We start from the raw sequence: 18,388 nt of genomic DNA on the forward strand, positions 1-18,388 counted from the left end.
GCCTTCTCAAATCATCAGGACTTGCCTAAAATAAAATCTATAGATATAAAACAGTTCAAGTATATCACAATGTTAGTTAAAGTGTTTAACCTATATAAATGAGCACTGTTAGACGCATATCCAATCGTTTGTGAGGAGAGTGGAAGCTGAAGTGCGCTCTGCAGGACACGGAGGCGCCAGTGCGATCACTTGCATTTTTTTCTAACAGTGGAAACAACTTAAAATACGCAGTCATTTTTGCTCATAAAGGTACACGGTTGTCGTGGTATAAAACACCGTAAACAGCAGACGTTCGCGTGTCTGCGCTTAATGCGCATATTCTATATGAAAAGCATTTTAGGGGGCCCTTGGCTTTTCGGGGCCCAAGGCGGTCGCCTACCTTTGCCTAATGGGTAAGTCCGCCCCTGATTATTAGGTTACTATTTCTTGACTTCACTCCCTCAGGAGAAATCACTTTGGACAAAGCCAGATTAAGAAGGTTCTTAGCAGAAGCTAGTGTGGGTCAACCGTAATGATCTTCAGAAGAACTCCACATTAACTTCAGCAGAGATATACTTCCATGTTTTTCATGCCTTATTGACCAATAAATCCATAAAGAAGATTTTCAATATCTCCATTCTTTCTCCTAAACAGCAGTGAGATGAACAGTTTTGCAGGAAGGCTCCTACTTAACTTTATAATTTATATATAACACCCAAAATATAACTTTTGGGTGTTTGTTATTAAAAAACAAATAAGCAAGCCCAGTCCAGGTGAGAAAAAAGTAACACAAAAGTAATGAAATGCATTACTTTCCATAAAAAGTAACTAAGTAACGCAATTAGCTACTTTTTATGGAGTAACGCAATATTGTAATGCATTACTTTTAAAAGTAACTTTCCCCCAAACACTGCTTAAACATCATTTATAACTACAAAAAGGTTTCAGAGTTCTGAATAACATTCATCCCTGGTATAACATTCCGATTAATCACTTATCAATTGGTCAAGTTCAGCAGTTTCATGGTGGTAACGTTTGATGAGAATTGAGTTCAGTCCACATGGTTTTGCATAAATCCTTCAGTCACAACGCTGTATAAAACAAATAAGCAAGCCCAGTCCAGGTGAGAAAAAAGTAACACAAAAGTAACGAAATGCATTACTTTCCATAAGAAGTAACTAAGTAACGCAATTAGTTACTTTTTATGGAGTAACGCAATATTGTAATGCATTACTTTTAAAAGTAACTTTCCCCCAAACACTGCTTAAACATCATTTATAACTACAAAAAGGTTTCAGAGTTCTGAATAACATTCATCCCTGGTATAACATTCCGATTAATCACTTATCAATTGGTCAAGTTCAGCAGTTTCATGGTGGTAACGTTTGATGAGAATTGAGTTCAGTCCACATGGTTTTGCATAAATCCTTCAGTCACAACGCTGTATAAAATGCAGACATTATGTCATAGTATGGTTCTTTGTCATCCACCTGTTAGAATCAGACCGGGGAACGTACTCTGATGAATCCTGGGAACTGTCCGGGAGGTGTTTTCCCTGCCGAGAAGGCTGTCCGTTCTGCACAGGCGACACCCCGTGTCTGGCTCAGGAGGACACGGCTCTCCGCCTCGCCATGGTCTCCTTTCAGGGCTTCTGCATGCTCGTGGACCTCATCAGCATGGCCGTCGTCTACCACTTTCGTCGCAACAAGGTAAGAACATGTACTGTCGGTTATCTTGTCTGGAAAGGCTTTGTACTCTATTCTGCTTTTATTCTGCTAGACTTACCTGAAAGAAAAACTAGAGCTTGATTTCTGCTTGAGCAGGTTTATTGAACTGAAAGGCAAGTACTGCTTTTCAAAATGTCATAGTTCAGGATTCTCTCCTATTACTTCTCTCTCTCTCTCGTGTTTTTCAGATAATCAAAGCATCTAGTCTTATACTTCTTGAAGCGATTCTTTCAGGATCTGTACTTCTCTACTTCCCTGTAAGTTCCAACACATTTTTTTTACGGAGTATCTATTCACATTAGCTCCACCCACAAATGTGTGATAAGGATGGTCAACACTATAAAAGACGACAGACAATCGTCAGCTTCAGTGGCGTAGATGGTAAAATGCGTATCGTAGTCTTTTTGACACGATCGACAGCCCTAAGGGCAAGTTATTTATTTTTCATTGGCTCAAGTTAAAAAATATAGATGTGAATCATTACCCTACATTTTTTTAATTGGATGAATGAAACATTTTTTTCGGTGTAGAAACAGCAATGCATCCTGGCTGGCCATGTTTGATCGGATCACACAAAGCATCTAATACTAGATGGAAACACGGCCAATAAGACCAGGGGCAGTTTGAATTTCATGTTAACTTTGAAGGACCAGGCAGCCAGGATGCAGCTGTAAAAATCCATTATGATTTCTTGGTTTTATCCTCAGTTGACTGATTTGTAGGCTACATTCTGCTCCTGAGGGCACTTTGAAATGCAATGGTCTGCTTTTCATTCGGTCCTGTGCCACGGCTGGCAGTGCATTACATAAACCTGTTCAATGTTGAAACTGACATTATTTTTATATCAGCTTGAATTCGTTGACCAGCTTTCACACAGATTAACCATTTCAAATGTCTAATTTTTGTCACATTTCCATGTTCTGTTGTATCTTAAGGGCCAAGTGAAACCCCATCAGAGCGTCTTCACACTGTAATAACTAGATTACTTGTGTAAATGAAACTTTGACACAATGGGAGATGCCCTCTATTTGATCACATCTCATTTGTGAATACCTTTTCCCTCTTGTGTAAATTCAAAATTGAATCTGTCAAAGCTGATTTCCTCGGCAGCAGTGATTCTGCGTTCCCGGCACGTCGTCTGTTGTGCTCCTGTCTCTGTGGTATTTTTCTCTGTTCTTAAGCTAAGCACACCTTCCAGACCATCTGTGATAGTCAACAGCTCTTGCATTTATATGAGAGATGAGGGAGGCTGAAACAGGGTAGGGATGGGAACTTCAAAATGGGGGATTTGAGGAATGGATTGCACCCACTGACGGTGTTTTTAATTCGTCAGTTGTTGAATATCGAAAACCAGATAAGTTCACAAACATATAAAATGTATTAAAAATCTCCCCCAGGACGGTTCTGAGTGTGAGGTTGTGGAGGATGCAGCAGACTAATACGGTCTGATTATGAGTGTGCAGCATCACTCTGTTCAGACACCTCAATCTGCTCTTGAATAAGAAAGTGTGCTCGACTACATCACATGTCTAGATATGTTTTATTATAATGCTTATCTCCTTCACTTGATCATATTTTGATTAATTGAATGGAATTGAATCAACACTGAACTTAATTGATCTGAAAAATGACACAATTGTCTTCTTTAGAGCTGCTTTATGGCTGGATAGAATTTGTTTTGCAATTGATGAACTTTGTAACATTGACTCTGCCATTGAACTGAATCAAATCAACTGACTTGACCCGAGGAATGGCAATCATCTACTGTAGAGCTGTTTTACAGCAGTTTGTCAGCTGTTTTAATTTAGTCTTAAGCCCCGTTCACACCAAGAACGATAACTATAAAGATAACGATATTAGCGTCCACACCAGCGAACGATATCGTCTGTTTATTCTAAGCGCACAATTTACAAGCGCATATTTAGCCTGAAAAATAAGCTTTTTTAACGCTATCTGAACATGGGAAACAATAGGTTGTTGTCAGATTTCATTTGTGATTTGAAATTTAATTGTAAGCTTGGTGAACAGTATTGGAGAATCTGATGTTTCCCCATTCAAAGAGATAGGAGCCGTACTTGCATGACTGAAATAGCTGTGCGAGAGGCGTTTCAAATATGGCTGCGCCGAGTGAAATGACTTGCCTTAAAGGGAATTTTAGTGTCATTTTTGGAGGTCTATATTTTTCTCCTCTTTTTGTTGAAAAAAATTTACAATTAACAATAAAAAGTAAACTTAAGATGTCATGTACAGGTATGTGATTTTTACATCAAAAGTGATTATTTTATTAGCCTCGAAATGTAAGTTAATACATAAATATGGTATTATACATGTTGTCATAGGCAAGGATTTAAATGTAGCACTCAATTTCAATCAAGAGTTGCACTGCTCTGGCTGTCTATCCATCAAGACATCCTTGTCCTTAAAAAGATTAAAGAACACTGGTTTAGTGATGTTTATCCCTAAATGTTACAAAAATGGTATTAGCAATATCTAAAAAATAAAGCAGGGAACTTTTCTTTGTTGTAAGTTGATGTCATGCTTCAATAAAAAGCATTCACAGCATCATAAAGGCATAAAGGTTCATGAATTATAGTTATGAACCTTTATAGAATAGTAATAAAATATTCTAGTTTTTATTGTTAAAAAAAACCCTAATTAATATCATCTGTCATCGATCTGATCACTGAAGTTAACATGAAATTAAAATTGACCCTATTTATTTTCTTAATTCACATTTTTGATCATTAGTGCATGTAAGGCCCCTAAAACAATTTTACTTTTTGAGTGATATTTTATTTTTTCATTTTTTCCCATCCAACCACCTGGCTCTATTATTTTGACAGTCTTTGTATTCTTTGTTATTGCAGTTAACGTATTAAAATGCAAAAAAGTACATATTGCCAGAGGTCTGCTTCAGGTAAAGTGGGCCTTGAACCTTCACTGATTCTATTCACATTCACAAAATAAAATGACATTCACTGATTATTTTAGAATTGACTTTTTAGAAAGCGGAAATAAGTGTGCAGTCAGGATTCAAGTTAGGAAGAAAGGATAGAGCGGAAGAGCAAAGAGGAAACAGAAATGAAGATGTAGCATGAAGTTGAATTTGGAGTGAATATGAGAGGAGCAAAGCTTTAAAATATGATCACAATTAAAGTTACTATAAAGTGTTTCAAGTTAAATATCTTTTTTCATGCCACATTACTCAAGGCAGGGTTGCAAAAGGTGTTTCATGTTCCCTATTTCTAACGAACTCAGTTTTCATGGCACAGCAGATTGATTTTGAGCTCTGCATAGAACAGACGACAGTTGTCAGTGATCAAATATGTGCATGCACTCAGATGCTCTATGGCTGCATGTGTTTTCTATGGTGACGTGCTCTGCCACATGCTGCTGTTCTGCTTTGCAGCGCTATGCATTATTTACAAGTCCATCAAGTTCTAGCGCAACTTGTTAAAAATAAATCCACTGATTAATTAATGGCAGAGTGTTGAGGGAAAAAGGGGCCACCTATTTGTCTCCGGTCTGATGATACAAACATGTCGCTTCATTTCTGTTGCTGTCCTTGACTCCCTGCCTTAAAGTACTGACAGGAGACACAATGGGAACTTCAAAGAACCTAATTTATCACCTATATTAAGCTAAAGTTTTTGTTTTTAAAAATGACACATTTTGTGGAAAATTAAAAATGTTTTGATGTAAAGACATATGCTTAAATGCTTGCAATTAGTATTTTCTGTATTTTTGACAAATATCTGTTATGTGAATTCGAATGAATACTAAAAATAAAAATAAAAAAACTTCTTAATGTACAAACAGCAGGACTTCAATTACATTCACTCCAAACAAGCCACATAGCAAATATAACAATATTTAACCAATCACAAGATATCATGCATCCCTGCTTCAAAAAATAAAACGTTAACACTTTATTTTAAGGACCAATTCTCACAATTAACTAGCATGCATATTACTAGCATATTGGCTGTTTATTAGTACTTACAAAGCACATTTTAATTACATTTACATTTTCCTTCTTCTGCATGACCATATTTTAGATTTATAAGGAGCATTATATTAATAATTGTTGTTATATTAATTATATTATATTAAATATAGCTGCAAGCAGCAATTACCAGGGTTCAAGCACTTCAAGGCCTTTATGGCTTCTATGCTGTTAGGGTGTAGGCCAACGTGAAATGTATGGCTGACACCAGAACACATCCACAATGGAGAATACGATCACACGTAATGAACTATATTACTTGGTTAAACTATATTACTTAATACACGCTGTATTACTTAATACACTAAGCACTAAGCATGCTCTCACTCACACACACACACACACACACACACACACATTTTGTTGTAGATATAGATATTTGAAATAATTAATAGGTAACAAAATGCTTACTGCAAGTCTCCTGTTCATAATTCCATTTTTTTTCAGGTTTAACTGTAATCATGTGGCATAATTGTAAAAATTATATATCTGTATAAATGAAGTGGTAAACTTTGACTAAATGTGATTTTTAAATGTAATAACAATGATTTCATAATGTCTAAATGTAAATTCAAAAGTAAAACCTGAGAAAAGAAGTATAGTAGTGAGTAGAATGAGCCAATGAGGTTCTCTGCTGCCATCTAGTGGTTATAATTGCAATTTCAGGGAATTTACCATATACAGTAAATAGTGTTTTTAGCCTTTATTACTATTATAGTGCTAATTTTGTCCAATGTCCATAAAATTTTGCATGATTGTTTAGAACCATATGATGCATGAGTTGACTTAGTTTTGAGTTTTATTTTAGGATTTGCAAGATTTTGGGTACACTAGATCAAGACCATATTTTAAAATGACTGTTATAGCTGTCAAAATGCAAAGGTTCAGCATTTTTTTTTGTGATAATTATTGACCTAGAGACTCCAGAGAATTGTACTGCACTGATTTTATTCATTTTAAAAACCTAGGACTAGTTCACAAAAGTAGTTTTTTAAATGATCTCAAATATTTAAAGAACAATTTGATTGACAACAGTGATCCTAGAGGCAAAGTTGATCAGAATGAGGAGATCTATTGTATGATATGAAGATCAAGTGTATGTCTGAAACAATACGTAATAAATGTACATTTTCTGTGATTTCAGTTAATTTACCACATAAATATTATGTTTTTGACACCTTTTTAATTGTTATAGCGCCAGCTATGGTCTGATCTCATTGAAACTTTGCATGGTTGTTTAGAATCTTATGTCGCATGTGCTCACCTGTTTTCGTGAAGTTCTGAGTTTTTAGAGATATAGGCTTTTGTGTATATTTAGCCACGCCCCTGTTCTAAATGACCCCATTATAGCTACGCGAAGGTTAAAGTTTGTTTGATAATTATTGATCTAGAGCAGGGGTAGGCAAGTTCGGTCCTAGAGAGCCGCAGTCCTGCAGAGTTCAGCTCCAACCCTGAAAAAAAAACTCACCTGCCTATAGCCTTAGTAATCCTGAAGACACTGATTAGCTTGTTCAGGTGTGTTTGATTAGGGTTGGAGCTGAACTCTGCGGGACTGCGGCTCCCTAGGACCGAACTTGCCTACCCCTGATCTAGAGAGTCCAGTGAATTGTACTGCTGTGGCTTTATTGAGGTTAGGTGAAAAACCTAGGACTAGTTCGCAAAAGTAAGTTTTTAACATAATTGAGAATATTTAATGAACGATTTGATTGACAGCAGTGGTCCTTGAGGCAAAGTTGTTCAGTATGAGGAGATCTATCAAATGATATGAGTATTGTGTCGATGTGTGAAACACCATGTGATTACAGAAGCGTAAAACTCGTTAGCGCCACCTAGTGGCCGATTTCTTTCTAAATTATTACAGACCTTTAGGGCCATGAGTCAAACATGCCCACCAAGTTTCGTTCCGATCGGCCTCTGTTAACCTTGTCTAATAGGTGCTCAAAATTCATTGTCTAATGGCGACCATGTTTTTTGAGATTCGCAAATGTCCTCATAGACACTTGTGGCACATTGGACAAAGACACAACATACCAATTTTCAAGCCAATCAGACTAAGGGGTGCGTAGTTATAACCTTTTTTATGTTTTCCCCTGTAATAGCGCCACCAAGTGGCCAAATTCCACTTTTTTTTTTTTTTATTTGACCTCAGATTGAGCTCTTAGTTCCATGTTTGGAAAAAAATATCTCTTTCTATTCAAGAGTTATAGGTGTTTTAGTAAAAGTGGTTCCGCCCCTTACGGATGTTTTGGTGTCCCGTCGCGACAGGAACTCGAAAGTTCACCTTTTTTTGATAATTATTGATATTCACAGCCACTACCATCCCTCCAACTTTCAAGTATCTACGACTTATGGGTGAAGAATGCTGATCCTTGGCCATTCTAACAATTACAATAAGGTTTCAGCACTATGCGCTTCAACCACTAATCCTCACTACGCACACCCTAATAAGGAGCAAATTGGTAGTTTATTGAGGCAAAAGTCATAGTTAATAGTTAGGTAATTGTGAGAACTGGACCTTCAAATAAAGTGTGACCAATAAAACAAATAATAAATATATTTATTTCAGAAATCATTAATACCATATGTTATACCAGGGTTGTACACCAAGTTTAGTTTTCTTTTTTTCTTCTTCTTTTTATACCAATAAACTGGGTGCATTTGAAACATTTCTGCTTTTACATTAGAATAGGCTTGATGAACATAGAACAGTTGTTCTAAGCCAGTTTCTAGAAACCAATGATGGCATTTGGTGCTAAAAATGGCTGCATGAGTATTTTGCCACGCAACAGCATGATGCCTCATCAAGCTGGACAGCGTTTCTAACCAGGATTGCTGGTGAACATTTCTGTGCATTGCAAATGAGCCTAGTATAAGGCAGGTTTATAAGATGAAGAGCGAACAGAACTAAGACAAGAAAATAACAAAGGCATTTTTCCCAATTTGGTTGTAGTGATGGAGTAGTTTCTTGTGTGGACAGTTCAGTATATTTAATCAAAATATGAACTGGCTGACTTACTGTACATCAAGCTTTTCACTTCCCTAATGAGTGAAAAAGGCATGTGCTCATTTATTTATCAGAGAGGAGAAGTGCTGCTAATTGAGTCTTGCTTATGGTTAGAAGCTGCACATGGCGAGTTCTTTGATTATACTGGAGGGACCGTTTTGCTGTTTGCACATTTAAGAGGATGACTGTGGATTGGAAAGCTGTACTGGTGATTCTCCTAGGAGACACAAGAACAGATGCATATTTCCATAAGTCCGAGCCAATATTTATTTATTTAATTCTGCTGCTTTAAATAAGACAGGCACAGAGCAAAAGGGACACCAGGCTTGACAGATAATGAGGAATTCAGGGAGCACTTCACAGGCTCGGGAGGATAAAAATATCAAGGATTAAACTAAGACAATCTAGAACGCTTGTACTTATACTTCATTCATACACATAATAATATGAGTATAATTGTGCATATTTGTGTAGTTTTGAAAGATATGTGTTTCCGAGTAATGAACTGATTTTCATGCACAGCCTTTGAATGGGAAAATGCATACAAAGATTGTATAATTTACAATTATATCTGGACAAATGTCATGAAATATTTCATATTTCAGTTTAATAAAAAAGCAATAATTTGCGTCAGGAACATTTAGGCTATTTTAAATGTCATTAACACTGTTGGATTGTGAAATTATTGTAACAATTAAAGGAACAGTTCACCCCAAAAATTAAAAATTGCAAAGAATTTACTCATCTTCAGGCCATCCAAGATGTAGGTGAGTTTGTTTCTTCATCAGATTTGGAGAAATGTAGCATTGCATCACTTGCTCGCCAATGGATCCTCTGCAGTGTTGGGGAAAGTTACTTTTAAAAGTAATGCATTACAATATTGCGTTACTCCCTAAAAAAAGTAACTAATTACGTTACTTAGTTACTTTTTATGGAAAGTAATGCGTTATATTACTTTTGCGTTACTTTCGCATTACTTTTTAATTTATGTCACGGCCAGCTCGTTCCCGACCGTCACAATATAAGCAGGGCTTGATTGTTTTTAATATAAGAAGTTCTATTTATAGCAAATATAAAAGCCCTTTCACACCAAAAAGTGTAATGAATAAACCTCAGGCTGAAGCAAAAGTACATTGAACAAAATTACAAACGCAACACTTTTGTTTTTGCTAATCCACACAACTCCAGTCCATCAGTTAACATCTTGTTAAGTAAAAAGCTGTATTTGTAAGAAAAAAACTATAATAAAGGTGTTTTAACGTTATACTGTTGCAAAAATACGAGTCCATAATCCATAAAAACGCTTCCTCCAGTGAAAAGGTCCATCCCCTGTTGTCCTCGCAAATCAAAATCCACAATTTTTGGATTTTTTTTTTCACATTATAGCAATGAGAATTTGAAGTGGAAATCATTTTATTTTAGCAAAATATAATTCCATACTACTTTCTTTTGATTTTTAATGTAAAACATGACATATTCTTGACAGGTTTCAAGAGACTTAGCCAGCTACCTTCTGTTTACTGAAAACATCAGTGGAACTGTGAAACTGATGTGTTTTTCTTATCACAATTACAGCCTTAGTATATAAAGAAATTAATGCAAAAGAAATTCAGTGATTAGTCAACTTACTAACTTTTCATTTTTATCTTTGTATCACCAGGTTATGATACAGTATTTTAATCCAAGTGTTTTCCGGTGTATTCTCCTGAGATGGGTCCGTTTGCTCGGATTTGCCATCGTCTACGGAACAGTGATTCTCAAACTGTACAGGTACAAATAATGCCGCCAGCTTCACAGTAAACAATCATGTTTCTGCTGAAGTCTGCATAAGAAAAACGTGTTGCTTTAGTTTACCACTTTTTCATATTTGTGTCCTGTCCTTGTTTCTCATACCAAGGGTTTTGAAGGTGTTCCTGTCCCGCACCGCCCAGCGGATCCCGTACATGACCAGCTGGAGGGTTCTGCGTCTGCTTGCTGTGATTTTGCTGGTGGTTGTGTGGTTCCTAGTGGCCTGGACCTCAGCCGCATGCCAGAGCCACGACACCCATCACGCCCTCATTGACATCGCTTATACCCCAGAGGGCCTGCAGTTCAGCATGTGCCTGATGGACAGCTGGGACTACATGATGGCTGCTGGTCAGTTCATATGCTTATAGTTATTCTACCATAACCAGCATTGGAGAGCAAAATACAGACAGCGGCCCAATTAAAAATGTCATTAGATTAGGGCTGTCAAAATGACTGAAAAACTAAATTCGAATTTTCCACTTAAATATCATCAAAATTCAAATTATATTCGAATTTAAAAGGCATAATTTCAGTTAGGGGGAAAAAAAGCTTTTGGCTTCTCTCCTGAGGCCACAAGAGGGTGCATCGAGCAAAATATTATGCACGTTTCATCAAAGCGTAATAAAATAACATGACTATCTTTGAAAAAAAGTGCATAATGTTTAAAATAATGTTTATAAACCATATATAATTAATAAAGTTGCTTAAACAATTAGAAAAAAAAAAACAGCACCATGCATGTACAGGTGCATCTCAATAAATTAGAATGTTGTGGAAAAGTTCATTTATTTCAGTAATTCAACTCAAATTGTGAAACTCGTGTATTAAATAAATTCAATGCACACAGACTGAAGTAGTTTAAGTCTTTGGTTCTTTTAAAAGAACCAAAGACTTAAACTACTTCAGTCTGTGTGCATTGAATTTATTTAATACACGAGTTTCACAATTTGAGTTGAATTACTGAAATAAATGAACTTTTCCATGACATTCTAATTTATTGAGATGCACCTGTATGTATAGTTTAATACAAAGGACCGAAAACCAATTACAAAGAGTAAGCTACTTTCTTCATTTTAAAACATGAGATACAGTGGGATGGGGAAAACCGCCATAAAGTCCATAAAGTTTAGACAAAGTCTAAATTCGAAAAAAATTCGAATTTTGGTTTTTGACAGCCCTACATTAGATGAGATGCAGATTTAAAAACCAGCAACAAATATTATATGATATCATATATGCTTCATATATTTTTATAATAATATTATAAACAAGTAAAACACGAAGACGTAGATTGCAGAGGTCAAGATCTCACACAACTGCCTCCTTTATTTTTGCTACCAGCAGCCTCAAACAAAAGGAAAATGAGGCAAGAATGCCAAACTCTCAGGGTTATGGATGCAACTTTGACAGAAGAGATGTGGGATGTATAATCGGATCATCTGAGTGTAGCCAGACAGACTTTAAGGCATGAGGGTGTGAGACGTGGCCAGTGATGCAGAGACGGTTCTCTCTGACAGCTCCAGTACCTTCTGCTTATAGCATGAAGCACAGGGGGAACTGCATGGAGACAGCCTGAAAACTCATGACATCTATTCATGCACACAAACAAAGACACTTGCATTATTTCAGTGGCAGAAGGACAAAGACATAAGCTATACTTATTGCTCTTTTTTGTCCTTTTTGAAGACACAAAACTGTCTCAGTTCTCTTATTTTTTAGTTTGTTCATTTTGTTATATTTAACTCAAATAAAACTGAATAAAAACTATATAGACTTTAAAAAAAACACTAACAAAACACAAAACTTACTAAAACTATAATGAGAACTAAACAGATACATCTATAATAGTATCTCAATGACACTAAAATAAGACTGCTTCAGTATTGGTTCAGCAAAACAGTATCACTGTTTTGTTTATTATTAAAAAGCATATTTTGTATTACAAACCAAAAATTGTCTTAACTATTGTCTTTTTTTTTCCATTATCTGTTTTTTCACTGAAAGTTTAGAAATGTTGTAATATTCAGTAGAAGCAGTGAAAATAAATTAAAGTAAATGCAGTTTTTAAAATAGCACATATATTCTTCAGTACACTGTAAGAAAATAATGATATGATCAGTAAGTCATGGCAAATTGGGTTTATTACTGTAACTCATCAAGATAAATTGAGCAGTTTCAACTTTTTTTTATAAGTTATATGAAATTCAACTTTTTAAGTTAGTTTAATGTAATTGTTTTTGTGTGTTTTTTTTTTAAGACCGTTTAATGTCGGAAGTCTGAAAATGACTTGTACAACCAAGTTGGTTATACTTAAACATTTAAGGCAGCAACTGAACTAAAAACTATGTTTAAATAGGTGGGAATTTTTTACAGCGTTTCAAATATTATTTATAGAAAAGTGATTCGATTATGAACGAGTGGTTACAAAGTCTAGTTTCTTTTATAGTTTACAAGTAGAGCCTGACAAAAAAAAATACAAATAAATATATATATATATATATACACAGAACCACTGCCTCCAGAGATATGAGAGTAACTAAACAAAATAATATGATCATCATTTTTTTCAAGAAATGTAGCGATTCAGATCCAGCTCCATTTTATGATTCTGGTTCTTGTAGCAATTCCATTACTAAAGTACTTTTGATGGCTTGTGGTTCAGTGAGACATGTGAATAATTAAAACTTATAGCACATGTCATGAGTTTGAGACCAATGGCTGCATCCAAAACCACATACTTCCCTACTATATAGTAGGCGAAAAACAGTATGTGAACAGAAGTATGTCCAAATTCACAGTACTCATAAAAGAGTAGGCAAATAGTATGACCCAGATTACCTACTACTTCCTTTGTGATTTTGAAGTGTGCATATAATGGACTCTTTAATATCCCATGAGGCCACGGGAGAGGATTTATGAATGGCAGTGACAATGCAACTGACGCTGGCAGGTCATGTGACATTGAAAGCATGGTGAATATAGTATGTCCATATTACATTCATACTACACACATTCATACTATAGAACATACTCTTTTTGCTGTCACAAAGTAACTACTTATTCAAAAAATTACCTACTCAAGTGAGTACGCAATTTCAAAAACTCTCTGAATAAGTACTTACTTTGCAATCGTAAAAAAGTATGTTTTATATAGCATGAATGTGAGTATTATGAATGTAAAATGGATGTACTATTATCTGTCATATAGTCATTGTCGTGTCCTACCAGCGCCATTTGCTTTTCTTCACTGGGACCTCATGGGATAGTAAAGTGTCCATCAGATGCACACTTCAGAATCTCGCCAGAAATAGTAGGTCATCTAGAAACTTTCTGCCTGCTGTTTTATGAAAAATGTGAATCTGGACATACTTCTCTTTCACAAACTGTTTTTTCACCTATTTAATAGTAGGGAAGTATGCTAATTTTTGCAGCCACTTTGTGAGTCTTTTTGGCCGATTCATTAAAATGAACCATTTGGTGATTTATGTTGGCATGCAACCATTGAGTTGTGCTGTCTATTTATAGCCATTTTCTCTCATTATACTCACATCAGACTGTAAATTCCACAAATCAGCTAAAATGAATGATTTTGCTGTGGCGCTGTAGATTCAGTAGCTATGCGGCAAATATCATAGTATTTTTCTTCAGTCCATGTAGGTGAAAGAATGCAGAAAAAACATAAAAATTATTTGATTTAAGTATTTAAAAGAAGAAACTGATTCTGAATGACAAATGGTTCTCGATTCCTAACACTACTGCTTACAAATTATTATGAATGCTTAAAATATGAAAAAAAAAAAACTAAAATGAACTTTTTTCTCTATTTCTGTTTTATCACGTGATAGAAAGTCTAAGGCCTTCTTAAGCCGTACGGCTGACTCATCTAATCTGCGGCCTGTTATGCATCAAACTAATATTGCTGTTGAGACAAAATGCAATGCCATCAAGTTAGCATTTTTAAACATTCATTAACTAAAAAATAAATCATTTCTAATCAATGACTTAATAACCACAAACATGCTATATAAATAAACTTGCCTTGCCTTGCCTTGCCTTGCCTATTCAAATACTAACATATATTTTGTTTTATAAGTGATATAAAAAAATATATGGTCACTTTAGTGTGAGGACCAATTCTCACTATTAACTAATTATTAACTATGACTTTTGCCTCAATAAACTCCTAATTTGCTGATTATTAATAGTTAGTAAGGTAGTTGTTAAGTTTAGGTATGGGATGGATCAAGGGATCTAAAATACGGTCATGCAGAATAAGTCATTAATATGTGCTTTATAAGTACTAATAAACAGCCAATGTGCTAGTAATATGCATGATAATAAGCAAGTAGTTAATAGTGAGAATTGGTCCTACACTAAAGTGTTACCAAATATATAAATGTATGGCATGATTATGGAGTTTAAAGATTAGGCAAATTCCGTTTGGATTTGTAATGTTGTTGTTTCAAACGCCGCCTTCAAGATGTTCATGCACCGTCGACTTGGTGTTACTTTGAGTGATGCAGCAAACGAGAGAGTGAGGGGAAACAGCCTTTCAGGCCGTGTGAAATCACATCTTTTCAGCTGGAATTTCCAGACTTGACACACTAAATAATTAGTGACGGCCTTGTGCTGTGTCTCCTTGTGTTCCTGTTCCAGCGGAGTTCCTGTTCCTGCTGTGGGGTGTCTATTTGTGCTATGCTGTAAGGACCGTTCCCTCAGCTTTCCACGAGCCTCGCTACTTGGCAGTCGCCAATTATAATGAACTCCTCATCTCTGCAATATTTCACATCATTAGGTGAGCAATGTGCATTAGTTATGAGTAGCAACGGCAGAAGCATGATTAAAATGACATGCTTCCCATGTTTATTCATGAGACGGCTCTCTGCATTTGTGAGTGGAATGCAGCACCATACTTGAGGAATAACATGAGAGCTGAAATGCAAATTAAATACAAACTGATTTTCTGAGGTTCATCATGTGCAAAGAGTTCTGTTACAAACAAAATTAAAAAAAAAACCTTTCTCCAAAAAAAACAAAAAACAAAAAAATGTCTGGTGAAAATGGCTGAAAATGGTTACATCAAACATTTCCCTTACTTTGTGTTTTCAGTTAGCCTTTATTTAGCAATTTAACAACTTTTCGAATTTTTTCAAATTTTAAAACAGATTTTAAAACACTAGGCGTCATACACTGGCCAAATTTGTAAATGGTTACAGTGAAAAACAGGACATCATACGCTAAATGATTACACACTACCAGACTTTTTGTTCTGTGGGTTATGTGCAACAAACTTCCATGTTCTGTAAAACAGGTCACATCGCTTCTGGTTTGGGTCTTTTGTATGTGTTTCTTTAAATATAGAGCTGTTTTACTCAAGATGTGCATCACATATGCGGATTGATATCCCAAAGTTTATTTTTCTTCTTCTCACCAACATTTGGATATTAATATATTGGAATAAAACGCCAACAACTAATAGAACTAGCTAGGTTAGCTACAAAGTCCATAGATATTGCCATCAGTTCATACTGCTATTAACAATTTCTCCAGATCCAATGAGACCTGTTTTCCAGTTTGTTCCTGCGATGTTCAGCATAAAGCCTATAAACTCTATAGAATCATGCGCCTTATTACTAGGAGCCTCATGAAAAATGGAAACAATATGTTCTAAAATCGGCTTAAAATACACATTACAAAACATACAAAAAACATGTTTGAAATCCTCAGGCTGGATGGAATCATAGCCTGAAGTAAAAAAAAAATCAGAGTCTGCACCCATCATACATGCACTACACAATTTTCTGTGAAATCTGTCAGCTGCTGAAAATCTACAGACTGTCTCTGACTTTTAGCAACTAGTGCAGACTCACCCAAAATGGGTTGGAAACTAAAATCACACACAGAACAACACAGACAACAGTAATAATCAAAAGGTGAAAATTTACTGAGAAGCAAGAACAACTAGAGGGGCCCGACTGACGGAGACGAGCCGGTAGAAGAGGAGCCCAGGGCAGAGACAGAGAGCCGCAGAGCCAAGGTGACACTGAGGATCTGGAGGGCCATGGTGGAGCTGATGGCTCAGGAGACTGAGGCACAAGCGAGGATCTGGAAGACCGTGGTGGAGCCAGAGCGACAGAGAACCAAGGTGGAGCCAAGGGGAGGGAGGAGTCCAACGGAGCCAGAGGGATGAAGGGACGAAGCGAAGCTGGAGTAGTGTAGTCCCGAAGCTTAGGCAGGTGGATGACCGACCAAGGCGGAGCCAGATGGACGAAGGAGCCCAGCGGAACTGGTGGGCTGACGGGCCACGGTGGAGATGAGGGAGCCAAGGTGGAGCCGATGGGTCGAAGGGCCGATGTGGAGTCCGGGTCTCAGAGGCTGGAGGCAGAGACGGGGATCCTCCAACCATGATTTAGCTGGAGACTGGAAGTCCTGCAGTGAATCCACGCAGCTTACCGCACACAGAGGATGAGCTGAGGGACAGACAGGAACCAGCGGAAGCGGTGCCGAGGAAGAGAGGTAGCTGAGGAGAGGACGCTGGAGAGGGAGGCTGGGCAGGAATTCGGGACAGGCAGAGAGTCCATAAACGGCCTCCTTTGTCATGGCTGGACAGGCAGAGAGTTCATAAACGGCCTCCTTGGCCATAACAAGACAGGCAGAGAGTTTATAAACGGGCTCCTTGGCCATAACAAGACAGGCAGAGAGTTCATAAACGGCCTCCTTGGCCATAACAAGACAGGCAGAGAGTTCATAAACGGCCTCCTTGGCCATGGCTGGACAGGCAGAGAGTTCACAGACGGTCCCCATGGCCATGACAGGACAATCTGAGGGTTCACAGGCAGCCTCTCTGGCCGTAGCTGGATAGGTGAAGAGCTCGAAGACGGCCTCCTTAGCCATAACAGGACAATAAGAGGGTTCACAGGCGGCCTCTTTGACCGCGGCTGGACCGGCAGAGAGTTCACACGTAGACGCCGCTGCCTCTGGAGTTTCTACAGCGCAAGCCACCACCTCGGGAGGAGCTGAAGTAGATGCATGGACTGGAGCAGGTTCTGGAGCTGATTCAATGGCTGGAGCGGGCCCTGGAAAGGCTTCAAGGAATGGAGCGGGCTCTGGAGCTGATTCGAGGACTGAAGCAGGCTCTGGAGCCGATTCAAGGACTGGAGTGGGCTCTGGCACGGACTCGAGCGAATGGAAGTTTCTGAAGCCGTGTGCTCTCTTGAGCGTTGGTTCTCAACTAGTAGGACACGACCCAAAAATAGGACACATGCTGCGTTCAAGTCATGTCAGAATGAATGTATTTATGGGTTGAGTGAAGATGGACACCACCATAAAGTTGTAGTTACCGGTGTGATTTAGTATTTTCCTTATTGTGCCCTTCAAGTAGAGTTGGAAATATCATAATTGCGAAATCCAAACACATGAATGTCTGAGTGAAGTAATGTTTATGAGTGAGATGATACATAAGCTGTGACAATGGAAAAGGGGGTGATGATTTAACAAATTGTGGAAACACTAATATCATATATCTGTAATCTATAGAGATTAGTGAGCAGAAAGCAATTTGTAGTGAATTATAACTATTTTTGCAAGTTAATCAACAAGGTTTGCTTTATGTAACACATTGAGTTTTGATATGCATAAATAAGTGAGAGAATAATTAATTGTCATCATTTTGAATTCAGATGTAGTTGTGATGTGACATGTTGAAAAAACTAATGCCCAACGCTGAGGTACTCTGAGTTTCCCATGTGCACTTGAAGGCAGTATAAGAAATTAAGAATTATGGCAGAATCAAACTGGTATTGTTCGTGATAAACTGTAATTGTGAATGTTGATGACACAATTGCTGCTGAAGATTCTGCTCATTTAACTGATTTATGAGGAGAC

The 18,388-nt window shown here is 37.1% G+C and overlaps 1 protein-coding gene and 1 long non-coding RNA gene across 2 annotated transcripts in view; one reads left to right on the forward strand and one right to left on the reverse strand.

Moving 5' to 3' along the window:
- The window catches only part of LOC107671743 (probable G-protein coupled receptor 158), a 50,223-nt gene that overhangs the window by 22,181 nt on the left and 9,654 nt on the right, over window positions 1-18,388 (forward strand). The window contains exons 4-8 of the mRNA XM_016464689.1: window positions 1,477-1,688; window positions 1,895-1,963; window positions 10,377-10,486; window positions 10,614-10,852; window positions 15,161-15,299. Of these exons, the coding sequence (XP_016320175.1) occupies window positions 1,477-1,688; window positions 1,895-1,963; window positions 10,377-10,486; window positions 10,614-10,852; window positions 15,161-15,299 (769 nt within the window). The remainder of the gene's footprint in view (window positions 1-1,476; window positions 1,689-1,894; window positions 1,964-10,376; window positions 10,487-10,613; window positions 10,853-15,160; window positions 15,300-18,388) is intronic.
- LOC107671744 (uncharacterized) lies at window positions 7,620-17,781 on the reverse strand. The gene is made up of 3 exons (XR_001632244.1): window positions 17,766-17,781; window positions 12,031-12,033; window positions 7,620-7,701 (listed from the first exon to the last, which is right to left on the reverse strand). It is a non-coding gene; the product is annotated as an uncharacterized LOC107671744 (long non-coding RNA).

This window comes from Sinocyclocheilus anshuiensis, unplaced genomic scaffold (genome assembly GCF_001515605.1).
Source record: "Sinocyclocheilus anshuiensis isolate Anshui unplaced genomic scaffold, SAMN03320099.WGS_v1.1 scaffold524, whole genome shotgun sequence".
NCBI classification, from domain to species: Eukaryota; Metazoa; Chordata; class Actinopteri; order Cypriniformes; family Cyprinidae; genus Sinocyclocheilus; species Sinocyclocheilus anshuiensis.